The 26,920-nt window shown below is 52.1% G+C and overlaps 1 protein-coding gene across 7 annotated transcripts in view; it reads right to left on the bottom strand.

Annotated features, from left to right (window-relative positions):
• CASZ1 (castor zinc finger 1) overlaps positions 1 to 26,920 on the bottom strand; it is a 208,143-nt gene that overhangs the window by 46,850 nt on the left and 134,373 nt on the right. For 5 of the 7 annotated variants that reach the window (XM_027802274.2, XM_055704049.1, XM_055704052.1 and 2 more), the window contains one exon: positions 4,625 to 5,194. In XM_027802274.2, the coding sequence (XP_027658075.2) occupies positions 4,625 to 5,194 (570 nt within the window). Of the gene's footprint in view, positions 1 to 4,624; positions 5,195 to 24,172; positions 24,334 to 26,920 lie in introns of all 7 variants that reach the window. The other 2 variants (XM_027802272.2, XM_055704051.1) reach the window with 1 other exon arrangement.

Here is a 26,920-nt window from a genome sequence, read left to right as displayed (position 1 = left end):
CCACAGTGTTCAATAACAAGACTTGTCAGAAGGAAACCACAAGGAAAGGCTGTATTACTCGATCCTCAGAGGTAGGATCATTTAATCTTGCTTCCCCACTTGACCCTCTCCTGCGGCACTTCCAACACCCTACCAAAGCCATCAACTTTATCTTTCACACACAGACATATTAAATAATTTCATCTCGCTTTAAAGCAGTTCTCCTTTTTACCTCTTTTTCTCACTTCTCCACCTCCATTTCAGTGTAACCCAATGACCCAACAAAAGTGATTAAACCCATGAAATCCCTACTGGGTCTAACACTTCCATGTTTCTGTTAAATCTGCTTTCCCTGTTCTGCTTTTCCTCTCTTTTTGGACCTGTAAAACAATCCCCCAGCCTCCTTCACAATGCCCTGACTTCCAAGCACTGCGCAGAAAAATTCTAGCCAGCCTGTGCCAAACTCCAAGAATACCACAGAGAGGACCTGATAGGAAATTTAAGCTATTAAGTGTGATTTTTACTAGCTTTAACAGCTGCCCTGAAAGCCAGCCAACTCCTTTCCTTCTTTATCCTAACCTGCAGCATATGAAAAAAGAGAGGAGACCCTCTTTTTCAACGCCACATCTCCAATCAGTTTTACAAATCTCAGATCAGTTCAAGCACCACAGACAATACAAATCCAGAGAGGAGATGCAAGGAAACCTAGTATTTCCTTGTAATACTGCAGAAAATGGAATGCTGTAGGAGACCACCTCCTTTTTAAACTTCTCTCACCTGCACACCTCTCTTGGAAGCACCTTTGGTACCTACCTACCTACCCATGTAGCCAGACCTCAACTGGTGCAAACAATTAGATGCAAAACCCAAGACCATAGGAAAAGGGGAGTCGTCAGACCTCTTTTTGATCTTTACGAAGTCTGAGCTTGAGTTCAGATTTCACTACCCTCGATTTAATCCCCTCACCCCCCAAAACACTTCGCGTTCTGCTTTTCCTTTGCTCAAATCTGGTTCCAGATGATTGCAATACCTTCCCTGATCAACAGCTTTGCCAGTGCTGCTCAGTCTTTCCTTATCCACTTTTGAGTTGAAACCCTGGCCAGTTCCCACCACTCGCTGCCTAGCAAGTGCACCTTCACTCATCCCAGTGTGAGCCCGCCGACACATCCCCTAAAGTCAAAGGCAACCCTCCCTTACTTGCCCAGGCACCTAACCAGAAGGCTAGAGGCTCTGGAGGTGGAGGCACCTTATGGAAGGGAGCTGTCTCACCACAAAGATAGTATGAGAACCAGCCAACTCATTTCACATACACTTTCAAACAGCAGTGAAGAAAGAGGTAATTATTATTACCTCATCAACAGAAAACCCTCCTGATACCCACACGCAGACAGAAGTGAAGCAGGACAGCGGCTGGGAAACAAATCCCTGTGAGAAGTGCACAGCCCCGGCAGCCACAGGAAGCATTGTCCCTGGGTCTTCCTCCCCTCCCCTGCACAGCATTTTTCTCTCCTTTTCTAAGTGATAATAAAAGGGCTCCCTCTCCCCTTGCCGCTGCTCTCCATTTGTGGGCATTGCCAAAGAGCAGAGATCTCTGTGTCTCAGAGCAGCTATCGTATCACAAAGGATCCGAAGCTAGCAAAAAAGGGGCTAAAAATAGCCTGCAGCAGCACACTATATATGGAAGGAAAAGCCAAACAGCCCAAATGGAGCGCAAGGTCTGGATACTGGGGGATGGGACATCCCAGCCAGGGCTCTGTCCTTTATTCTGCTTGGGAGGGAAAGCATGTAGACTAGGGGGCTATAGGATAATATGCAAGGAACTGGAACTCACCATGCACATCCTCCCAAGTGGGGTCTCCCCAGGAAATTATGAAGATAAATCCCCCCTTGTTGAAAACGGGGCCAATATTCCCTTCCTAAGAGACACAGCCAGTAGGCTAAGAAAAGGGGAGAACTCTGAAAGCTTGTACAGGGCAAAGCTCCTGGTGACTATTTTAGCTCACTATGTAAGAAACAGGCAGAGTAAGGAACATGGGACTGTATAGGAAAACTTCCTTGGGTATGTGTGCGTCAGCCAGAGATTGTGGAAAGGGATCTCTTCAGAGACTGTCTGGGGAAATCTAAATGCCATATATAAATGTGTGTAGAGAAGTATGGGTCAGTCAGTAGGCAGGAGAGGGTGCACAAATGAATGAAGAAACCTATCTGTATGCCCAGGTCAGCTTCTGACACCATCTCCCAACAGACGCCACCTTTGTGATTCCTGAACACCTTTCCTAGCTGTACCAGAGAGGGAGGCACTTAAGGCAAGACTGAGCACCAACTCATTAGTCCCTTGTTTCCAAGGGGTGGCTCAGAAAAAGAAACAGGGATGCCATACATGTATGTTCTCCATCTTGTTTCAAAGCATGAGGATTAAACAGCATGGACCAAGTCTCTGCAAACTGCTGCCTGATGCATGGCAAGCCTGTCTGACCCTGGAAGGAGACAAAGGTGTCAGGGATTTGGCATTAAGACTACAGGAGAAGATGGAGGACATGAGCAGTAGCTGAAGTCCCATAAAGCAGGCCATGTGTGCACACATCATGACTCCAGGAAGCAGGAACCTTTCTCAGCCCCACAATTAGGATCACTTTCCCCACTGATCAAGAAAGCTAGTTAGAGACAGGATCCAGTTTTCTGTGGGACTCCTGCTTTTTACCCAAGTTTCCAGCTGATCAAAGTAGTACAGGCTCAACTTTAAATGCTGCTGAGCACTGCCAGCTCTGTATCTTCTGTGTCCTCAGAGGGAGCCACTGGTGGTCAGAACCTTCAAAACCAGGTTCCTGCGATGACTCCCCCAAAGCCGCATTGCCCAGGACAGGGCTTATTCCTCTCCTTTGATCTGACTGCCTCCTGCTACCTGGAAAAAAATGCTCCTTTTTGGTATAGCCAGTTTCAGATCTCACTGGAATAAATTTCACTTGCACCCAGTAATACGAGGTCTGAGAGGACTCGATGAACAGCTTAAAATCAATTTTCTAGAACACTGACATAAAAAGACAGACGAGGAAAAGAACTTTGTCCTCTCCAAAGCAAGGGATGTTTCAGTTTGTGCTTTCCAGGGAAATGTTGCAAACAACATTTACAACAAGGTTCCTGAAACAGACACTCAAGACCTGGCAGCGGGACTGTTTGCAAGTCAAATCCCATGTGGCCATCTATGTAAACCGGACCCCACATGTACGATTACCTGCCTTCAACACAGATGAGTCTTCAGCCCCCCGTGAATGCTTATACATTTTTTGCATAATCCTTTGACAATACAGACTTACAACAGCATTTTACTGAGAACTCCTACCTCAGTGAGAAACCTCAGTTCCTTTTCATTTTCCCCAGTTCGGTAATGTATTTTTTTACATTTCAGTTTTCGTAGCAAATAAAAGCTGCAAGGGGTGTGGGGGGGGTGGGGGGGGGGGGGTGTGTGTGATTAAAACAAACTAAAAACAGAGTCCAGGCACAATCACCTTGTGTCTGGGAACGACAAGGGCTTTCCTATCAAAGGAAACTGAAGGTCACACTTTTCCTCATTGATCTTGCAATGTTTGTTAATTACTCTGTCACTGATGTGGCGAAGGATAATTAAACAGCTCTGTTTATATCTTATATGCATAATTATGTGCGCTGCCACTGAACTCGTGAAGACTAGAGAATGTGCCTCTCCAGAAGGGGAACGGACAGACGGAGATGAGTTTCAGCTGCGTTATTAACAGGAGGAGGAAAACATGCGCGCACACAAAAGGAGGAAAGTTTGATGGATTCACAAAGTGCCGAGATCAGGGGAGGGGTGCGTGCAGGTGGAGCGGATTAGGGGGAGATCTTTCAATTACAGATCCAGCCCAGCTGAGTGACAGATCGGGGGAGGGAGCTGCTCTGCCCTAATGGAGAGAATTCAATTTACCCTAAGCTATCACCAAGGCTTAGCACTCATGTTCCCCCAAAATCAATCTCGGGGGCGGGGGGCAAGGACCGGAAAGTGAGAAAAAAAAATCACCTGGGGCTTCTGCAGCTTCTCTCCCCGGACCCGGCTTTTGAAGGGCCGCAGAAACAAGGCGGCAGCTGCCCCCGGGCCCGGCCGCGCTCCCCGCGGCGGGAAAGGCCTCAGGGCCCGAGGAAGCGGCGGCGCTCGGCCGGGAACCGGCAGCTTCCCCGCCCGGCCCTGCTCGGGACACGCTCCCGGCACCGCCCGGCCCGGCTGCCACCAGGGAAGCCGTCGCCTACCTCCTGCCTGCGCCGCGGCCGCGTCTGCCAGATCCTTCGCGCCGGCCGGCCGCGCTGCGCGGGGGCCCGTGCCCTCAGGTGCGGCCGCGAGGCGCCGCGAGCCCCTTCCCGCCCGTGGCCAGCGCGCGGGCCCGGCCCCGAGCGGCTGCAGCGCGGGCGGGGCCGCAACACCGCGCTCTGCCGCTGCTGCCCGCCACGGCGGCCGTGCCCGTGCCCCACGCAGCCCCTGCGCACCCCGCGGGCCGGCTCAGGCGGAGGCCAACGGCGCGGCCCCGGGCACGAAGCGCCAGGCCCCCGCCGGACCCGCGGCCCTGGCTGGCCCCGGGGTGCCAGCAGCGGCGGTGTCTGTCCCACCGCGGGGGCGCGGAGGGCGCGCAGGCCTTACCTGAGGCGGTTCCTGCCCCCAGCTTGGAGCCTGCCTCACCACTGGAGGACCGGTAGGCATCGTCTTTCGAGGCCGGCCCATCCGAATCCCTGTCGTCCAAGAAGGTGCCGTCCTGCGAGCCCCTCAGCGCATCCGCCTCATCCCCGTTATCTTCCTCTTCGCTACAGCCCTTGGGCTGCACCATGTAAACCCCTTCGGGGGGCACCTCCGTACTGTCGGCGCTCTTGCACTCCTTGCCCTCCACTCGCCCCAGCAAGGGCTCCTCGTTGTACTCCCCATTCACCCACTTCTCAATCACCTCCCTCCTCTTGTCCTCCTCAATCTTCTGCACGCGGCTGAGTCCATCTGAAAACTCCGTTCCCAGGTCCTTGGACCCAGGCTGAGGCAGGTCCTTGTTGCTGCTCTCCCGCTGCAGCCCCTTGTCCGCTCGCGCCTGTTCGGCTCCCCCGTGGTCAAAGACGACCTGGCGGCTCAGCTTGGCACAGATTGCATTTAGCTTCAGGCCGCCTTTGCGCTTGGCAGCCATTGTGGGTTTTCCTGAGGCTGCGTCAGTGCATATAGTTCTTTCAGCTAGAAAGAGAGACGGGAAAGAAGCAAAGAAGGGCATTAGTGAGATCAGATAACTGGAACCCAAACAGCAAATGGCTGGTCCCAACCCAACAGGCCTTCAGGCATGGCCAACATCATCCTCTGCAAGGTGGGACTGCTTTCTGTTTCTAAGCTCTGAGTGGAAGCCCAGCCAGGAGAGCCTGGTGAGAGGCACACCAAATCTGCCGGTACCAAAGGATGCCACTGGCCTCAAGAAAGAGCCACATCTTTCTGCTGGGACTGAACCAGGCTCAAAAGGCCCCAGACATTTCACAGGTAAACGTCGTACAGACCAGCCTTTGCTCCTGGCTCAGGCAGCATATGAGGTCTGTTAAAACCTGACTTGCTCTTTCCTTCAGAGTGCAGTACCACCTGTTTTTAGGTCCCCAGCTCCATCCCAGGTGTGTTGGCTGCCAAAACCACACCAGCCAGTAACTGCACCAAAGCACCTGCAGCAGGGAGAACAGCTTGCCAAGCCTAACCCTAGGGACAGTGAGGAATTCACTTAATGGGGTTTGCACATAGTCTCAGAGAAGAAAACCAGTATGCACCAGAAAGAACAGTACGGAGGACCGAAGCCCTGGCAAATGCATCTGCTGGAGCGCCAGACTGGTGTGAAGGCAGTCATATGGGAGAAAATCGCTTGTGGGCTGGTTTCACTTGATGGGGCCCCTTTGCCTGCTCACTCACTTGCTCGCTCTTGCACATACAGGAAATTCTGCTCTCACACTTCCCAGCACAATCAGCTAATTAGTGTGGGTTTGTTATTTTAATGTAGTTTATTCATATGTGACAGCTAGTAAAGGAGGGGTAAGAGAAAGTGGGGGGAAAAAGGAAGAAGGTAAGGTCTTAACTTCAAGGTCATGGAGAATCTTGAACTAAATGGTCCCTATCAGAGTCACCTGCATAATTATTGCACCAACAATTAACAAGATTCAATTGCAAATAAAAGCAAAAACCTGACTCTAAAGCAGTAGCATTGTCTCATTTCCCTCTTTATTTATGATGCCTCCAAGAGCCACCCAGGCTAAGAAGGGTTAAAGGTGCTAAGGCCAGAAATGTGCACACAGCCTGGTTCCCTCAGTGCACACTGCCAAGGCAGACCCTGCCCTGTGTCCCAGGGCTCAGGAAGAGCACACAAAAAACCACTTGCCAGACACACACACCACTGGAGTTACTGTGGGCACACTACTGGAGGTCCCTTCAAAATGTGCTCTTGGACTTTATGTTGTGCTGAAAGAGAAGCCCATCAGACCACAAGCAAACAGAAACCATCTCCCAACCCCAAATGGTGAGAATGGGTTTCTCCACTGCACAGGAGTCCCTTGTGGCAGCTCAGCCCACACCCCCCTGTCACCAGCACAGAGGTGCTGCTCCACAGGAGCACCGTGAGATTAATCAGACCCCCTACAATGCGTCCAGAAGCCATCGTGACAGACCCTAATCCCATAACATGACAGCCCAATACAAACAGACTGAAACTTTAGACCTGCTGTCCAACAGCCAGAGAGTGGCTGCTTAGCATAAACTCCTGACAGCTTCAGACACGCTTCCCTGTCAAGGAGTGCAAGAAAAATAACCCCCCAACAAATATACCAGCCCCCCACACAAAGGGAGGCAAAACGTACTCCTGGGCTTTCTAAACACGCACACACCCCCGGCACTAACACCTACGTGCAATCATGCTTTCCTGAAGGGATAGCACACTTTGCCCCTAAACACGTACCTCACCATATAGAAATTATAGCTGTTCAAGAGCTGTATGTATGTGCTGGCATGCTCCATAAATGTAGTCGTACATGCATGGGTTAAAAAGTCCCATCTCCCCCAAATACATTCCTGTACATTTCCCTACGCATTTCCCTTTCACACATTCCCCCAACACACACAGAGTCCTCACGCATACAGATGGGCACAGGCAGACACCCATGAAGCTGCAGAAGTCTCTGTGTGCTGGCACCTTCCCTTCCCACCACATTCCCACTCTATTTAGGGCAGAAAGCGAAGCCCGATCCTGTGCGCAACTGGTACTGCAGAGGGAATCTCAGGAGGCTGCTGTGAGCTCCAACTGGAGCCCGGCCAGGACACCTACAGCTCACGCCTGTATGCTCGGGCGAGGGGCCAGCGGAGCCTCGACGGCTGCAGGTGGTCAGGACGGTGCCTCCCGCGTGGTGTGGTGCCTGCCCAGGGCCGGGGCACTGGGTCAGCACTGAATCACCAGCCCGCTCTCCCAACGCCGCCTGGTGATTCCCAGTCCACGTTGTCACAATACCCCCAGCCCTGCTTAACTGGTGAGATCAGCACCGCTCCCAGCTGGAGATAAACGGGAGGCAGACACGCGGCAGCCCAGATCCCCACTGCCCTCCCCCTTTCTGCAGTGAGGGCAGGTCCCATTATTCTGGTCTGGAGGTGAGCAGCCAAGTGTGTGCACCAGCCAGCAAATGAATATATAAATATTTATTCAAAGGAAGAGAGGAACAGACGTTCCCGAGGCTGCACTTGCTGCGTACGCAGCAACTTCAGGGAGCCTGCAACTTGTCTTTCATTCCTGCTCCTGCCCGGCTTTGCCTCTCTGCCTCCCCAGCTTCTGCCCCCAGCTCCTGCCCTTCCCCTCTGCATCTTTCCTGTCCCTTCTCCTTGTGTTCAGGATTTTTTTCAAGCACAGCAACACTGCTCTTTAACATTTTGAGAATCTTTTCTTAAAGTTTGAGTTAGAAATAAAGCAAGTTCTCAAAATGCACCTTTTCCCTGATCTATAAAACCAATCCTCCCAGAGACCTTCCTGAGGTGGGATTTGCTCTGTAGTACCAGGGCTCTTACACATCTCCACCCATCCCACCTGTGCACGTACAGCTGCACGGAATCAGAAATCTCAGCTGCTTCTGCCAACCTTGCAACCAACTCTCCGCAAGCCCGGACACATAATTTTATCTTTCCGTTGCCTTATTTCCCTTTCTATGGAACGGGAGGGGCGTTACCTCTATCAGCCTTTCTGTTCCCCTCTTTTAGCCTGTCAATTTCTAAAGCAGAAGGGCAACCCTTCTTACAAAGAAACACTGAAGATGGCCATCAGGCCAGAGGGGACCAGAGCATCTGTGCTTCATTCACTGGGGCAGAGGGAGAGGAACTGAGCGGCTGAATGAGGGACCCTTGCATCTGCCCAAGGCCGGGATGCCAGGCCGGGGGATCCCTGAAGCCAGGCAGAGGCTCCTTTCCCCCAGGCCGAGCTCCCCACCCCAAATCACCCTGTGTCTCCATCGCACTGTTTAAAGATTCCAGGCTAAGTAAACATCCCCCTTCATTTTCTTCGTCTAAATAGAAATGTTTTGATTTCACATCAATCTGAGGAAGCTGTTTATAACCTGAGCCTGTCACTCGGACTTTTCATCTCTGCCCAGGACAAACTCTCCCACATGCTCTATTTACACTGAGCACTTCCTCTGAAAACAATGCCACTGGGAGTTTACTCCGCTTGCCCCCTCCCAACACCCTGCGAGGAGACACCGGCTCCCTCCGCTCCGCACCCAGCGCCGTGGCATCGTGAGAGCAAACCTCCCTGTGAAGACAAGGCTTGCTGGACCCAGGCCTGGCAAGGAGGAGGACAAAACGCGCCTTGCCATTTTGCTGCCTTGTCACCGCTTCAGTTGCTGCTTACAAGCCCAGGGTGCTGCCCCCACTGCCCCTCCTTCCCTGGTCCCTCTGTGCTGCCAGTGCCCCACGTGCAGCCTCAGCCGCTCTCCCTCCACACCATCCCGAAGCTGCACGTTCTCACCCATGAACTCCGCGGTGGGGTGCTGCCAAGGTGGGCTCTGCCCCCGCCCAAGGGAGAAGAGGGGCTGCGGGGGGGGCACGTCATGTGTGGGAACAAAGGGCTTTGTGGCACAGACAGAAATAGGGCATCCCAGCCGAGGGGCAAAGAGAAATCCTGGCTTTGTAGGGGAAGGAAAAGAGCCGAAGTCTGGCTTTGGCTTGGGGTCCATGCAGAAGCACATGCTGGTAGTGGGGAGAAAGGGTCCCGGCTGTGAAAAAGGGGCGCATGGAAGCTGGACGAACCAGCTGGCATAGATGGAGGAGAAGGGGCCCTGGCTGTGCGGCAGGAGCTTACTGGTATGGGAAGAGCCAGGGGTGCAGAGGGGACCCTCGCCGGAGGGGGCAGGGGCTGAGGAGGGGTAGGAGACAAGGGGCAGGAGGGCCCGTGCTGCGGGGAGAGGGGTGCTGGCTGGGGAGGGACAGCGCACTGTCACTTCAGAGAGCCCGGTACGTTGAACAGATGGAGCTTTCATATTCCTATTGAAGAGTTTTAAGCCCAGCTGAGCAGCTCCGTTCAAGAGGGAGGTCCCAGTGCCAGCTTTCCAGGAGCTGCAAGCTCTCATTCGATTAATTATTAACAGCATTATTTGGGGCGGGGGGGGGGGGGGGGGGGGGGGAGGGCCAACATGCTGCACAGTCCTTTTCTTTTTTAACCACTGTGGTGCAAGCTCGACTGGAGAGACTCCAGTCTGCCCAGGAGCCCCAACAGGGTGAGCAGCACGGCTTGCTGGGCTAGGGGGGGTGAGGGTGCTGCACACCAGAGCCTCTCCACACTTGAGCTGCGGTCCCTAAGATGGAGCCAAACCTTCACAGCAGAAGGCCACTGGGGCACTGGGAACATGCTTCCCTGGAGTAATGCCCTGGCGATGCCCAGCCACACGCTGGGAAGAGGCAGAGAAGGCAGCCAAACACTCAGCCCCTTCCAGAAAACATTGCCCCTCCAGCACGAAGACTTGTGTGTTATCCCAGGCAGGGCCAAGGCGAAGGCAGCAACAGCCCAGGCATGGCCACAGTGTGTGCGAGTGGATGTAGTGTGTATATTTTCCCCTCTTCAGTTTATCAATAAAACATTTTATAGCTTTTAGCCCAGGAAATGACCTTGGATTAGTGGATGCTGTCTCTTCTGGCTGACCTTGGGGAGTTCACAAAGGCTCTTTAACAACCTCCTCTGCCCTGCAAGCATGGATCCCGCCTGTGTGTGTCTGTGTGAAGCCGGGGAAAGCCCTCAGTGAGAACGTCGTCGGACCTGACAGGCTCCAGCTCAGCACTGGGCAGGGAGGAGAAGGAGAATCAAAGACGGGGGAGGAGAAACGAAGCGAGCAGCCAGGGCATCCTTACTGAAGCACCGCCAGCTGTACTCCCTGCTTTGCAATAGCCGTGAGGGCGCTCCCCACACAACCCATCTATAAACTGTGGAGGAAAAGCTGGGGACTCTGCTCTGGTCCCCGTGGCCAGCGCTTGTCAGAGTGCAGGCTGCCTGCGTTCAGCACTGCTTGACCTTCTCCTGCCTGCCACACTGGCATCTCCAGCTGCACAAGAGGCCACTTTTCTCCCTATTTCCAGCTCCCAGAGCCTGGTTCAACCCTGGCCCAAATGGGCACAGACCAGCACCGGTTCCCTTCAGCAAGCCTGTCCTGCTTCCCTTTGCTCAACCTTCTCAGCTACAGAGTTAAACTGTAATTTTCTGGTGATAGTGAGGGGCGGTGTACGCACTGGGCTGCGACCAACAGCAGTCATCCTGAAAGAGGGGGGAAGCTGCATCAGCTCTAGAGATGCTGGTGCCCTGCACTGGGGCTGCTGGCCAGCCAGGCTGCTCCTGCTTCCCACCCTGCCACCTGGCTGCTCTGGTGCCACCGCCAGGGTTTCGCCAGAGAACAGCTCGTGAACATGGGGAGCCCCCTCTTTCCCAAATGGGAAACAGCCACAGTATCTCTCAATGATGTGTATTTTCAGTGCAGAAGTGTAATTATGGAGAGAGGGGAACAGGACAGGAGAAACCGAGAGAAATTTTCCTCCTCAAGGGAACAGAAACTAAGCCGAGAGGGCTAGTGCTGAGCACTAAGCCAGAGCGAGGTCCCTGCGCACCACAGGGCAAAGCCTGCAAGGGTGCTGCAGCGAACAGCCCACCCCATCAGGCTGTCCCCGTTGCTGCCCTCCCCCGCTAACACAAGCCTCCTTTTCCAGCCACGTCTTCTCCCTGTGTCCCCCTGCAGTCTCCCCTAGTACTGGGCACAGAGGGTCCCCATCCTCTCCTGCAAACACCCCCAGCTCTTCTTGTGTCACATACAGAGCCAGCCCCTCTTGGCATCACAGCCACACAGGCTGTGCCCTGGCACCAAAGTCCTCTCCCCAGAGCACGCTCCCAGCCCCCAGGTGCCCGTTTTCTCCAGTCGCGTCCTCCTGAAGAGCGAGCCCTAAAGTGTTAACGGCGATTGGTGAAATGGCACAGCAGATTGCTACAATAAATAATTTACTGATATTTATAAATATTCAAATCAGCAGGCTTCAGAAATTGAAAGGGGGGGCCTGAGCTGACGGGGAGGAGGGGTGTTTAGGGAGGGGAGGGTGGCTGACATTAATTCCCAGGCTCTCCAAATTCATTTGAGAACTGTTTCTCATTTCCAACAAATATTAAATCTTTTGGTGTCAAGCCTCCAAAATAAATATCAAATAGAAAGTCACCACCCTCTTGGTGGCTGATGCCTTGCCTACCACGATGCTGGGTGCCTGCAGCCCTGTCCCCTCAGACAGCCAGCTGCGGGGGAGCGATGGCAGCCTGCACCGGCCAGGTGCCTGTGCAAGAGCAGCAGCCCACCCAGCCACACCTGTAACGCAGCCCACTGCACCAACAACCATCATCCGAGACAGGAATTCCCATTACTGCCACCTGCAAGTCCTTGCCTTTGTCTTCCAGCGGATTTTCTAAATCCCATTGGGAAGAAAGGGCTGAACGTCGGAGCAATGAAGGTGGAGCCAGGGCTCCTGACGCCTCCCTGGGAACATGGCCTTGCGGCAGAAACGGAGCAGGGGGTCAGGGCTCCTGACTTAAGACTCCTTGCTCTGGAAGGGAATTTGGTTCTAGTGATTTAAGCTGGGGGTTAAAAGCCAGGAATGCTGGCTTCCAGCCTGGTTTCCAATCACGGTGTAACCATCAGTCTCCTCAGCTTTCTGTGCCTTAGTTTCCCCCTGCAGAGGAGGAGGAGGAGAAGAAGGGATGAAGATGACTGCCCACCCAGCGGGATGAACGCAGCCATGTTTACTCTGTGCTTTGAGATCTCTGTATCAGCACTCTGTCACTGTGCTGGATTGTTACTGAGTCTTTTCAACCCCTGAGCATCCTACTGACCCCTTAGATGGCCATGGGAGATGATCCTGTGTCCTCCCCTGGACCACCCCACTGGTAACGTGAGGCTCCGGCATGGGGTGAATTTCCCCTAGATGAGTAATGGCTTTTCTAATGCACGGGCAGGCTGTCAGCTTCCCTACTCCCAGTGTTTTATGGGTTTAACTGAACGGCTCTGAACTCCCTAGTAAGAAATAAAGTTATCCCTCAGCGTCCCTTCTAAACATTTCACTCAGTGCAAACGGTGTTTAAGAAAAATGAGGACATATTTCTTCTTAAGGATGCAGTATCCCCCTTCAGAGGCCTAATTTATGCCATATATCACTGGCCAGGGAGAGAAAGGCAGCACAGACCTCACACTAGGAGTGAGCTGGCCCTAGCACAGCCCAGGCACAGCCTCTTTGCTGCAATGGTGCAATGGGCTGCAACTCAAAGTCCTCCAGAGTCCGCAGAGTCCCCGCTGGAGAGCCGAGCCCGGCTGGCAGGCAGCAGAGCAGGACGGACACCTGCTAATACTCAGCACTGCGCTGCCGCCTCGGCTGCTGCATTGACCCTCTCCCACTGCAGAGACCTGCTCACCTGCACCACCCCAGCCTGCGTGGAACCCGTCTTCAACCCGACCCCAGCTCAGCCCCACTCGGGGCCCTTGTCGCCTGCATGGCTGAACCGTGACAGCCTCCACACTGGCCCCACTCCCTTGCACCGCACCACTCTCCTCTGTGACACTGCCTTCTCACCTGCTGCTGACCTGTTCTGCCGCCGCTCGACCAGCTCTTCACAAGCATTTGGCACAGCTGGTGGGGAAAGTGGTTCAACTGCGAGCAAGGACAGGACTAATCCTTCTTCACAGCTCTTTAGTAACGCACGTCTGAACCTTTTCCTGAGCAGATCTCAAAAATGATCCTAAACGTGCTTTGATCTTGTCTACCCCCAGCCTCCTTACTCTGAGAGCCACTACGGCTCTGCTGCTCACCCCTGAATGCCGAGACAAAGCTCCATTCCTCTGCCCTTCCCTTTGCCACGCTCTGCACTCACGTACCCTGAACCTTCAAAAGACAAGAAACAAGCCCCTTTTTCTGCACACAAGTAACACAGGGAACTTCCAGAATTAACGAAAGGAGCAGAGTGGAAAGAAGAGGGGGAAAAGGGAGTAACAGGAGTCAAAACTCTGGTTCTGCTCCCTGCTCTGTTACTGACCTGCTCCTTCTCTTTGGGCAAACAGCATCAGGCAGGCTGCCCTTCTGTCCTTTACCTGCTGGGTCTCTTCAGATAGTCAGCCATCTGGGCAAAGATTTCTTGCCTAGCTTAGCAGGCCCAGTATCTCGCTTGCAATGTTAGGTGCTACTGCAGTTCAACAGCAGAGGAAAAGCACTGATTCAGGGTAGTCTGAAGCTCAGAAGTCCCTTGAGTCATGCAGCCAACTTTCTAGTTCATCTGCCAATGCAGGATCTTTGATAAGACATTTCAACAGTTTCCTCTTCTTGGTCCCACAAAAACCTGCTCTCAGAGCTCTCAGAGCAGGGTCTCGCTGCTCCCCAGGCTGAGAGGGGCTGCTCCCTCAGAGCCTTCTGTCTTCAGAGTCTTTCTTTCAGATAACATAAAGCCAAGAGGATCAGCTTTTCTGATCCAGTTTCTCCTTCTTGCCTTATTTATTTATTTATTATTAATTTTTCAGTCCAGTTAAAAGGTTTACTATCCAGATGAGCCTAAGTGGCCTCACTCAGCCTAAGTAACTCTATAAATCAACCAGAACTGCTAACATCTACATCACAATCCTGCCATCAATCTCCCCACAGGTTGTGAAGAAAACCAAGAGGAAAGACGCAAAAGGGAGGGTGAAGAGTAATAGCTTATCACCACCAGGTCCCTGCAGGCTAGCTGTGGCCCTTGGAAAACTCCCTATGAAGCCAGACACGTTGCCAGGGCAACTAAATGCAAACACGGTGCCAAACTTCACCTCTCTGTAGATGCACTGGGTGCTGTGCCAGGAGGACATGGTGGATGCAGAGAGAGGGAGAGAAGGGCTGGTGGAGAGCAAAAAGGTCTGGGAAAGCCTCTGGAGCAGGGCCCGCCAGCCCATGCGGGAGCCAGCTCCCCAGGAATGAGGCAGAGGCCAAGGTGTGAGCCTCTCCAAAACGCTGCCCAGACCCCGCTGATGGGGCAGGGGGTGCGGTGAGACATCGAGGTGGCAGAGAGGGAACCAGACTTAGCTGTGAGTACCTGATGCTGGGGGAATAAAAAGGACCTGGGAGAGACAACTGGTCTCTTAAAGGACGCAGATGAGGAAGGGAATTGCTCAAAGTTTCATCAGTCCCTCTTGGTGACTGTCTTTAATGAGTTACTTCACAGAGAATCCAAACACAATGTGACCCGAGTCAGTGGAGAGCAGCTCCGGCTTCAGGCTGGCCTCAAGAGTCATCCCTAATCAAGGGCAGGGGTTAAGTGAGCCACCTCCTACAAAGGGTCCCTCCAAACCCTGTTGGTAGTTGGTAGGCAGTTTAAGAGCAATTTGCAATCCCTTTCAGCACTATTAAGCTCAGACCCAACAAAGAATGCAGACCCCTAATTAATTGCAGTGGGAAGTCAGGAGCTAAATGGGAGTTGGGAGCCTGAATGCTTGATGCATCACTAAGAAACACAGTGCCAGAAAAAGTTCATTATTGTGGTCTTTCAAGGTCCTGCAAAGTAAATCAGTGTGTTAGCCCGCAAATGTAAGTGAGACCTCAGCAAGAGCTGTATGACAGAGAGCAAACCAAAGCATCTTAGCTGTCCAGCTTGTGTTAATGTCCTCCCCACAGCCCCGCTGCCTGAGCTGTGTGTGCGCAGGCGAAAGTGCTCTGGGCTTGGTATGCAAAGGGGGCACTCAGGTCCCTTAGAGGTTTCTGTAATCCCCAAGTGGGGCCGGGAGTCTTTTGTGAACCCACAAAGCAGGCACCCATCAGATGCAGCACCGGGAGTTCAGGGCTCTCTAATCCCCGGAGATGCCTGTCACCTGCCCTTACTGTGCAATGTGGTTAGGAGAAATGCTTGTCCGTCCTGTTTGTGTGGCAAAGGCTCAGTCTGGCCAGAGGAGAGCTGAGCTCTGGCATGAAAGCAGCGGGTCATCCCCGAGCCTGTTAACTCAGCAGTCCTGTCAGAGCTGGGAGAGGAACCCCACTGGTCGGGCTGTGCGGGCACTCACCCCACGCTACCCAGTGCTCACACCAACACTAATTCTCCATCTTGCCTTTTGCTGCTCTTTCTTCTGGTCATTAGAGCTCATCTTCTTATCTCTCCTGTCCTTGTGAGCCCATCCATGCGCTAGTGCTATCACTAATTACAAACACCCATCAGTGGGAACACACACGTGTATAGAAACGTGGCCATGCAGGTGCACTATCACATGCAGGGGCACGCATGACCCAGCACACAAACACACGCAACTGCATGCCCGTGCATGTGCTCATGAAACAGTATGCACACAGAACACATGCTAATGCATGCAAACGTCAATGTACCTGTGACCGTACAAGTGTTACACCCGCACTCTGCAATACAGACAGATATATAGCATATGCACCTCCCCAGAGGCGCACACCCGCATGCACCGAGCTCTGCTCAGCCCTGCACACGCGGAGAGCACCCACATACATACAGCCCACTAGCAGCCACACATGCAGACGCACACAGGCAGCCACCCGTGTGAGCGCAGAGCACCCTGCACGCACACACACACACACACACACACACACTCGCATGCACGCTTTCAGCACAAGCCCACATGCCTAGTTTATTCTGCAGCTTGGAGTGAGAAGACAGTGGGCTCCCAGCCGGACCCTGCAGACAGACTTGGCAGCAGGGACAGCCACACTCCCCATCCCACCACAGAGCCCCTCTTTACCCCCAGCCCGTCTGCACCTCACACCTTAAGGCAAAAAGAGCATCGGTGAGTGTCTCATTGGAGCTGGCGTCCCAGCGGAGTGTTTGTGCCGGGCAGGGGATCTCTCCCTCTCCCTCTCTCTCTCTCTCGCTTCCACTCGCATCTTTTCATGAACTCTATTTCTCTTTCCTTTCTGAAAACAACTGAGCTGTAAATACTGTTTAACCTTCTTCCCCCCTTCCCCCTCCCCTCCGCACTATAAAAACACAAATATGCCATAACTCAGCTGGCTCAGCCGCCGCGCCTCCAACATGCCCTGCTCCAGGCCTCTCAGGAAGGTCATAACAAACGACTTTCCGATTCAGTGCTCCTGAAATAATTTTGTGTATTAAAACCTGAATCTGCACTTTCTGGACCGAAAGCCTCTCTTAATTATGGCAAGCGTCCTTGGGATGGACAGTGATCCTTCACTACAGCACCGCTAACCAACCGGAGAGGCAGCCGGCTCCGGCTCCCCACCACCACCTCCTCCCGCTGCCCCCTCCCACCACCACCCAACCCACGGCCCCCCTTGCTCCCTCGCCCCCCCGCCTTCCCTTTGCCCAATCTGTTTTCAAAGTGTGTCTGTCCTTTATTAAATTGTTTTCTTTTCCACATTATCAGTTGCCATGGAGACCTCATCTCTCGGATTATTTGAATTTCATTATATCTATTGATTTGGGAGCATTTCATCTTTTTTATTGTTTTTCTGTCAATTTTCAAAACGAATAACCATCTAATTTGCGTCAGTGCTGATTATGTTTGTCCCTCAATAGAGGTCGGCAGCTGCGTCGGGGAAACAAATCAATGGGAAACCATCATAAACCTCCCCAGTACAATCTCCAGGATATGTGGGTGACATTCCACGCCTGCGAGAAACACTCATCATATCCAAACTTCTTTCTTTCTTTTCTTTTCTTTTCTCCCCTCTTTTTTTTTTTTTTATTTCCCCTTCGCAGCCAGCTCCACTGGCCAGTGGCGGGTCACATTTAAAATCATATTTATTTTACACACATACGTGTGTAATTTTGGATGCATCACATTTTCAGACAGGGAGGGGACAAGGGTGAGAACAGGGGGAAGGAATTTTTTTGTAGGAAAGAAGGGAAGAAAAGGATGACAAGGGAAAGAAAAAGAGGAAAAGTGGATCGGGACTGCAAATTGCTTACTATGTTTTTTTTTTAAATAATTTATGCAATTTTAAGCATTTATGTATAAATTTTTTAATAAGCCACCCTGGAGCAAAATAGCCATTAACATCCCGACGTCCTTCTGTCCAATGGGCTCGTGTGCAGGATCAATTTCCGAGAGTACTTTCCTTTTTTTTATGACATGATAAAATGCTTTTAAAGCAACTTACACAAATATGGAAATTTTTTTCCCCTCCTCTTTTTTTTTTTTTTTTTTTTTTTTTTTTTTATAACAGCCTCCACTTATTCACCAGGGAGAGCGAGCAAGCGAGCGAGCGTGTGTGTGTGCTGGGGAGGGCAGTTGGCAGAAGGATAGACCCAGCCCTAACTGGAACGGACCTGCCTGTCCTTCTAACAAGGGCATAAACTTTCATTAGCGATGCACACAGTCAAAGGCAATTTAGGGAAACGCGCTGTACAGAAAAGGAAAACCTCAGCGTTTTTTATACAGTGGCTCCTTGGCTCCGTCCAGGGGGCTCTATCCTTGAGCTCAGCTTGCGCTCTCCAACCAAAGTGACCCCACCGGCCACGGGGGAGGCAGGAGCAGGGGCCGGGGGGGGGCAGAGCCTGGGGCTGCTCTTGGGGACGCGGGCGCCCAGCAGTGCCAGCCTCGGCCCCTCGCCTCGCCCCGCCAGCAGCCTGCATGCCCTGCAGCTGGTCTAGAGCAGCCAGTCAATATTAATGTCTTGCTGGAACCCACCGGTCCTACAAGAGGCCCAGAGGTATCTGTTGCTCTGCCCTCCATGAAGCTTTGCCCCTCCGATGGGCTAGTCCCCCCCAGAGGTCGCCATGTGGGGCTTCCACACTGACAAGTGCTTGCAGCCGCTCGATGCCCCTTTGGGGCATTAGTTACAAGCTGGCTCTGCCCAGACCAGACAGATGTGTCGCTGCTGCTCCTGTTTCCACAGGGTATATAGGCTAGTTATTTTTGCAGCTGGGACATGTTCAACCTCATAGAGGAACCTGAAAAATGCCATTCCTAAAGGGACGGCTCCTGCCACTGGCCCCATGAGTAGGCACAGGAGGGACGTGACCACACGGTTGGTGTGAGAGCAGGTCAACACGAGGGGCTCGGCAGGGTCTGAAAGTCATGACCATATCTTGGAAATGAAATAAAACTATTTCTCCAGCTAGCAGTTCCCTTAGCCCTCTGTCTTTGAGGTTGAAGCTTATGCACCCTGAGCCAGATATACATTATACATGCCCAAGCGTGGGAAGTCCCTGTGCATGTTCCTATTATGTGCTTCAACACGAAGCCCTGACGCTGGTTTTTCTACAAGAGCACGTTCCTTTACCTTTTTGTATGACACACTTCCAGAGATAACACAGACCTGTGAATTTAATCTTACTGACAGCAGGCTTGCATGTTAGTGGTACCTTACACAGACGTCGCATGCTCCCGACTGCGTGCAGCCCCGGTGCGGGCTCACCCCCGCCACACAGGGCTGGGCACACACCTGCCCCATCTGCAACCTCTGTGGGTGTTTGAACTAAAGCAGAGGTAAGAAAAAAAAATATTCAAGGGGCAGCCAGTGCTCAGCTGGAAAAACACAAAGTGCCGAGAACAGCAAACCCAATCAATAACAATCACAACCCCAGCAGCGGGCGAGGAAAGCGTGAACCGTTTTGGCCTGCTCCCTGCACGCTCACCCACTTGGGAAAACAGTCCCCCGGAGGCCCATGATTTCATCCTCTCCCGCTCCACCCTACATTCGCCCTCACCAAAAAGCTTTAGGGGGGTGCAAGTCCCCCAGGCTCCTGTTTTGATCAGAAACTCTGCAGAGAGGACAGAGGGTCTCTGCACAGAGGAACAGGAGTCCTGGCAGTGCGCTGGTGCCCGAGGAAGGTTCTCGATGCTATGAAAGGCTCCTCTTCCAGCAGTGCTCCTTACACCACACATCCTCCTAACCTCCCCTCCAAAGTTTTGCCCTTTGTGTCCCCCTTCCCTTCCCAGCTGCCCTAGTGTGCTGTTACTCTCCCCTTTTCTTCCCCCAAGTTCCCAACACCATCCCAGCTTCCTCCTCCTCAACATCTGCCAAGCCTCTGCTCCAGCCCGTACCCTGACTCCCCTCACACCTCTCCTCCCTCAGTCCCTCGGGCCCACCACCCACGCTGGCAGTGAAAGCTGGGCTGCCCGGGGACCAGCACCCCAGGGACCAGCCTGGGGACAGGGAAACACAAAACCTGCGCAGGGATAAGGTGGGAGCGCTCCCTTCTCCCGGCCTTGCGTCACTCCACATTCAAACTGTACAGATTTTGGGGATTTCGCTGTAGCAGCAGAGAGGTCAGCATGAGTTGAAGGTTTTCAGATCATATATATCACTCTATATGGTCTTGTCTATAGTGAGTGCTAAATATAGACAAGGCAAGCCAAACCTGGAGGTGACTTCAGTGCTGTGATGCAGGGACATCAGCCGCTGCACGGGCATCCTCTGCTACCTCAGAGCAATACAGATGTCAACAGTCACAATCTAAAATCGAGGATGTCTGCAAACCCTCTACCCTCCCACTGCTGAGAGTATGAGCCAGGTTCTCTCTCCCCCTTTCCCTCACTCAGCATCCACGATGGTTCCTTCTTCTGAGTGGTGACCAGTCAAAATCAGGCAACATTTTCTAGCTTCAAGGTCCATTTTTCCATGGGATGTTGGACCCTCTTACCTATGGCATGCCAGCATCTGTTTCAGCATAGCTACTTAAAAACTTAACAGTGGAAGAAGCTCTGAATAGAAGGGGAAAGTCTCTTGTGTGGGTCAGAATAATTAGACTGAGCTCAAATTGGCTTTAGGCATCTGCTGCTGCCTCTGAGCAAAATCAAGCCATGCTGCTTCCATCAGCATCTCTTTGCTGTTAGCCTTACCCCGCAGAACAGAGGGGACGACATATTGCCTTGTATAGGGCATCTCTGGGAACAAGACTTGCTTCAACAGAAGCCATAAAGCCTCCTTATCCAGCTATCATTAAAGCCAAGAGAAAAGAGGCCAGACAGAGAGATTGAGATGAGCCATTTCCCCAACAAACTTGCTTCCCTTTTTCATTCGCTCTGTTCTTTTTTTTCCCCCTTTAACTGTCATTAAAATAACAAGTTTCTGTTACAGTCTAAACATTCCCACATTGTATAAAGGGTTATGTTACACTAGAGTCACTGCCGGGCCCAGTGTTTGCACAGAAACCTCACTGCAGGTCCCCCCTCCTGACGAAGTGACTTATTAAAGTTTAAACAGTAATTAACAGAACAATAAAAATAAAGGGATGTTTGGGGAGTCGTAGTGCACACAGGGTTTTTGGCAGTGCCAGCACTTTTCAGTGCCCTGCGCTGGCAGAAAAAACGGCTGCAAAACCAGTGGGAGAGAGCAAGCGCTCGAAGCCAGGAAGGGGCCGCGGCGAGGCCGAGGTGCGATCCCAGCCCACACGAGGGTTGCGGAGAGCAGCAGGCTGCAGGACACGAGGGAAGGGTATGGGAGGACTGGAGGAAGGATGCTGAAAGGTCACTTGGCAGGAGGCTGAGTCAGATCCAGCGCTCACTACCAGCCCTGCGCTCAGTCTGCGCGAGTATGTACCAGCAGCACTGAAAGCCTCCACTGCCTGTTCTCCAGTTCTGCTGAGATGGCTTGGACAAGCCCCCAAGATCTGAGTTTGGGGGATTGCGTCTCTGAAACCAGACCTGGGCTTTGGGGAAGTAGCTCCTTTACAAGGGAGTGACAGGGAGGAAACGACGACCACAGAGCAACCCCCTGAGAAAACCTTGCAACAGGGACAGCTTCTACAAGAGACCTCAAGAGCAGCCCCCTTGCTTGGGAGCTTCAAAACCAGACAGGAGAAAACATCTTGTAGGCACTGGTCCTGCCCTGGCCCTGTGCAGGTGTGGGGAGCTCTGAGCTGCAGATCCAACATGTTAGTAACTCTGGGGTCATCCTGCCCTGAAACGCAGTCAGCCAGGAGCACGGGGCCAAACACTAAAGCCTAACTCGCTGTGCAGGACCACAACCCTGTCCCCCCACCAGAGCAGAACCTTTCCAGTCTATGTGAAACTGGCTAATCAGGGCTCCCTTTTTAGGAGCAAAACTGCTTTTTCTCTGTTTTGTTCCCACCCCAGTTGCCTGCCTTGCCCAGGATGAGCTCTAGAGCATGTGGGTAGAGTTTAAGCTTAGGCTGTCAGCCCTCCCTGTTACCCAACATGCAGCGATGCAGAAAGATCTCACTTCAAGATATTTTTGGTGCCTATTGTAACAATTCTCAAATGTTTGCCTCAGTAGCTCACAGTGCTAGTTGGCTCTAGCCCTGATGTGTGACTCAGTACACATAGCATTGTGCAGTCCCATGTTTGCTAAATCTCTTCCAGTACAACTGCTCAGTTTGCAAATAAAAAGACAGCTCCGTAAGGGTGTATCTCCTGTGCAGCGTGAACTCCAGGAGCGCTGCCTTGAGCCCTCTCCCACACAGCCTCTGGGCTGGCCAGCCCAGCTGGGGAGCAGTGTGGCTCTCACCAGGGCTGGGGAGCAGCCCCACTGCTGCAAGGATGCATGAGGAGACCCTCCAGCACCAAAGACACGTTTCAAGCTCCTCAAAGTCAACAGTTCTCATTCTGCCTCCAGCAGCTCAGTGGTATCCAGCTCAGCACTATCACTTACTGACAAATATCCACCAACATGCAAAAAGACACAAACATTGACAAGGGATTGGGACTACTTTGCTGCTCCTGCACTGCCCTCCCACCACAAACACCGTCGGGTCCCTGTGGGGACGCACAGGCACGCTTGCTGAGCAACCCATTTCTCAGCCTTTGCTCTCTCTTCCACCAGGGCTGGGAGAAGAAGTCACCTCCAGCCACCATGGACCAGGGGGATTTGTGGGCACTGAAACCGCAGAGCAGTGGTGGGTTGAGGGTCCCTGCTGACACTGCAGCTGCTAGCAGCTCGTGCCCAGGATGGGCAATCACTGCCTTTGAGTTGTTAACCCTCAGCATCATGCAGAACTTCTCCCTCCCAAAGACAACTGTGATGGATCCACTGGCTTTCCTGAGCGCAGACTGGCCCTACAGGAACATTTTCAAGTCCTCTGTAGTCTGAAGTAAATAGCAAGGATGGTCATGATTTACTCCATGGTCTGGGAAAGGAGAAAGCTCAACTCCCAAGAACGGAAGGAAAGCACTAAAAATATGACTTCCCAGGCAATTACCAATGGTGATTTTTAATAAGCTGTTTTCTAGGGGAGTGAGGGACATGGCAGAATCTGATGTTATGAATCTGAACTGTGATATGGTCTAGTGGTGGACTCGGCAGTGCTGGGCTTACGGTTGGACTCTATGATCTTAAATGTCTTCTCCAACCTAAGCGATTCTATGCATTCAGTGTAGGTTTCAAAGGTGCTGGTTTAATAAGCTGTGAGGCGACCCTGCACTAGCAGCAACAGCCCTGCAAACGAGTGCCAGAGCAAGGGGCTGGCATATCAGGGTTCAGAATTAATGAAACCAAGACCTTGGCAACCTCAGTGGTTTTACTGCATTCTGGTGTAAATTGATAAACTCGCATGCCCCAGGATGGCATGAGATCGAAAGAAGGGGGAAGGGAGAGGCTGAGTGGGAGACATACTGACACCCTTTTCCATTACACCTGTGTTTTAACTGGGCCCCAGCAGATGAGCTGGAAGTGTGACATACAGCTTTCCATGCCTCCCCCACTGCCTTATGCCCCACTCAGCATCCCACTTCACTGCTGGGGATGTCTTCCCAAAAGCCTGTCCTGAATCCTCATGAGGTCCTTGGGTCCCGCTGCCAGGGAGGCATTTGGGATGACAGATATATCATCAAACACAGTCTTGTTTGCCCAGCAACACTATGCCCTTTTATCCCCAAACCTTCTATTGCAGCAGTTTTGTTTTCTCGGTGGCTTTTCTGCCTCCACAGGAAATTAAGAGTAACCGGCTTGTTCGGACTTGCCCTTGGAGACAGTTTTTACAGAAAGCCCCCGAATCCATCACAAGTCAGGCAAGGCAACCTCTGCCTGAAACCCCCGATCAGCTGAGTCGCTGGCTCTGCCTTTTTCTTCCCTTCACTGCCCCAAGCCAGCTGGATGCACAGAACAGCAGCCAGGATTCAGTGCTGGAGCAAGATGCTGTGTGAGATTCAGCAGCTCCACAGCCTGAAGTGTCTCCCCAGGAAAGGCAGATACAGGTGTCTCTGCCATGTCTCACTCCTGGGGATCCCTTTGCACATTCCCGTGGCTTCTCTGAACTGACGGGAGCTGAGCTGCCAGTCTGCTTTCTGAAGGACTCTCCTGCCCCACAGACCGAGGATGAGTGGCTCATCTCCAGTCCTGAGCACAAGCAAGCAAAATCAATGTGTCACATATCTCTGACACTCTCAGACCAGCGCTGAGGCTCTCCTCTTCCAGACCTGCTAGGCTTGATCCCTCTCTGACTGCTCTTATGCTAACATCACTCTGCTAAGCTCAGAAGAATTATTTTCCCAGCTGACACCACGCCGGTGACCAGAGGACTGAGCTTATGCCCTCCCACTGCCACTCACGCCAAACTGAGAGAAAAAAGACACACCACCCAAATCTGAACATTTCATCCCATTCACCCAACCACAGGATGTTTTCTAGCTCCTGGATCTCCAGACCCATCTGCAGTGAGAGCGGCAGTGCTTGAGAGGGGAGGTGTGCTGAACAGGTACAAGCAGGTACAAATAGAACAGAAGGTGCCCCCAGGTTAGCACTCACATGCATTTTCCTCGGCCATGTCTGAGGAGACTTGGAGTCAGAACAGAGCACAGCTTTGCATGGGGGTCTCAAACATTTTCACAATGCAGAATGACTGTCCTGTGCACTTCCTTTTCCAACACCGTCGTTCAGGATGCCTCTACAGCAATGCCAGTAACTGCCTGTAGGGAATGTTATGTTAGAAAATTATCTAATGCACTCTTAATCATTTGGTCTTGCAATCTACAGAAGGAAACAGGAGCAGCCAGCTCCTACCCATCCTATCCAGCATCCTGTCCAGCATGGCCCTTCTTCCAGACACCCCTGACTAGATACCATTATCAGTGGTAGCCTGGTCCACATCCCAGAACTCAAGCTCTCTTTTGGTTAACAGGCCATGAAATTATTTAGACTATTCTTGATATTAAAATTCTGTTATGTTTGTAATTAACACAGAAAATCAGCAGTGCCACATCCTGCAACTCCCGTATTTTGCCGAATACAGAGGAGACTGAGCGCTCAGAAGGACTTAAGTCTTCACCTAACTATGCTTCTGGTAGGTTTATGGAAAACCAACACTTCACAGCAGACCTGTCCCACAAGGAAAGGGTTTGATAGTGCCAGAGATTTTAATCCCCATATATTTGAAATACGATATGGGAACCAGCACTCTAAAATCAGGTCTTACCCCCTTTTTTTGGAAAGGACTTTGAAACAAAAGAAAAAAATCTGCCAGCACGCTAAGCGTTCAGTGCTATCTTCAATCAGGGAAGCCTAATTATACCCATTATACTGATGAGGAAGCACTGGCACAAAGCTATGCATTCGCATGGCTACAGATACAAAGTGAATCAGTGGCAAAGCTGGAATTAAACCAGGGAATCATGGTGATGAGCTCATCACCCACCTCAGCATAGCCACACACAGCCGGTCATGGACTAGACCATGTCCTACCCATGTCCAGCAGGTTACAGAGCTGGCGAGGTGCCCTCCACACATCTACTTAACAAACTGAAAGTTTCAGTTCTAGTGCTGAGATGGCTCCGGATGCTCTGGGACACTCAGGGGACTGGTCACATAAACTGGCCCACAAACCAGTCACTCAGCTCACTGTATCAGCGACAGACTGGCGGGCTGCAGCCACCCAACAGCCAGAGCACCAGGTCTGAGCCACCACTATACCCCGCAACCACACAGGCCGTGGCAGGGATGAATCATCCGCTCCTCCTCCTGAAGCAGCTTAATCAACTTCCCTGCATGTGGATCCTTGCAGCAAGGTCCAGCCTCATCTGCCTACGTATTAATGATCCCCTAGCATGTAAAGCCCAGAGATTTTCCTTGGCACCAGGGGCCAGCACTTGCCCTGCACTCTCCCTGCCAGGTGCTGGGTGCTTGGGTCTAAGAAAGGCTGCAGAATCCCTTGGGATTGAGAGTCATTACATAAACAATACAATAGGATCACGGGCTGTAATTGTAAAAGCGCCTGAGGTCTTGGCACTGAAGTCTGCCTCAGCGAAGGCCGCTAAATGGGAGACCCAAACAAAACAAACAAAAGCCCCAACTCTGTCAGCACTTAATGAACAATAATAAATAATAAATAATAACCCTAAGAGCCAACCTAGCAAGACAGATGTGAGGCACCAGGGCAGCTCTGAGGAACACTGGCCCTATAGCAGATGCCCTCCCTCCCCAGTTTCCAGTACACTGAGCTCAGGTCTCCAGGTACCTGCAGGATTAGGTCCAGAGGGGGGAACCTGGATCTCTGTCAAGAGCACTCACCCCCCAGTAAGACGTATGAGAGCTGCAGCCTTCATATGTCCCCGGATCAGGACTGTCACCTGCTAAGTGAGCACATGTATACCAAGTCATGCCTAGCTCTTTCTTACTGCAGGATCTCTCTTTAAGTGCTAAAGGCAAAAACAAGCAGATGGTGCTGAGCAAGGGAATCCAGATAGGTGCAAGTCTGGAGAAGACTCTCCCCAGCATCGTTATAGTCTTGACTCAGAGTCCCCCACCTGTTCCATGCAAGCTGAGCTGCCGGCAGGACATAGGGAGACCTGCTTGGCAGGGACATGGGCTGAAACAAAGGGCCTAATTTAAGTATTTTTGTAACTCAGTACTTGTGACAGTGGGTTTAGCAGTTGCCAGCCATCTGGAATAAAGAATTACAGCCACCTCCCCTAATCCTATATTGCCTAAACCCTAAAGCTGGTTATGGTGCAAGGATGAGGCGGCAGGTTGGGAGGAGGCAGGGATGGGAAGGTGGGGGTGGAGAAGGGACCACAGGAAAATTCTCAAACATTTTTATTTTTTTTTCCTGCGAGGTGCTGGGTGGTCCCAGATGTGTCAGAAGTATTTTTGCTAGGAATCAAGAGAAGACAGAATGAAAAAAAGTGGGAAGAAGGGAGACAAGGAGTCCTCCACGACCACACAGTCGCATACACCACACACACACACGCTCTCACACACGCACACAGAGGCTTACTGGTCCGCGCAGGGCTGTCAGGTAAATTAGATCTGAAAGCTGACAATTTCTGACCATATTTCCTTGATTATTTCAAACAAATGCACACCAGCCGCTGTAAGGAGATTAAAGTGACATAAACGTCCCGAGTGGGAGGAGGGAGGGCAGAGAATTCAGGTCACCCCCATCCGTCCCCCATTTGACAGCCGCTATATCGCTATCCAATCCAATAAAAAAATCCCCCCCTTTTGCTTTAATTAATTTTACAGCTAGCTTGCTTAATTACTTTCAATCAAAATCCTCCT

This window comes from Falco cherrug, chromosome 3 (genome assembly GCF_023634085.1).
Source record: "Falco cherrug isolate bFalChe1 chromosome 3, bFalChe1.pri, whole genome shotgun sequence".
NCBI classification, from domain to species: Eukaryota; Metazoa; Chordata; class Aves; order Falconiformes; family Falconidae; genus Falco; species Falco cherrug.
Note: the sequence above shows the minus strand (reverse complement) of the source record. Positions and strands in the feature narration are given on the sequence as shown.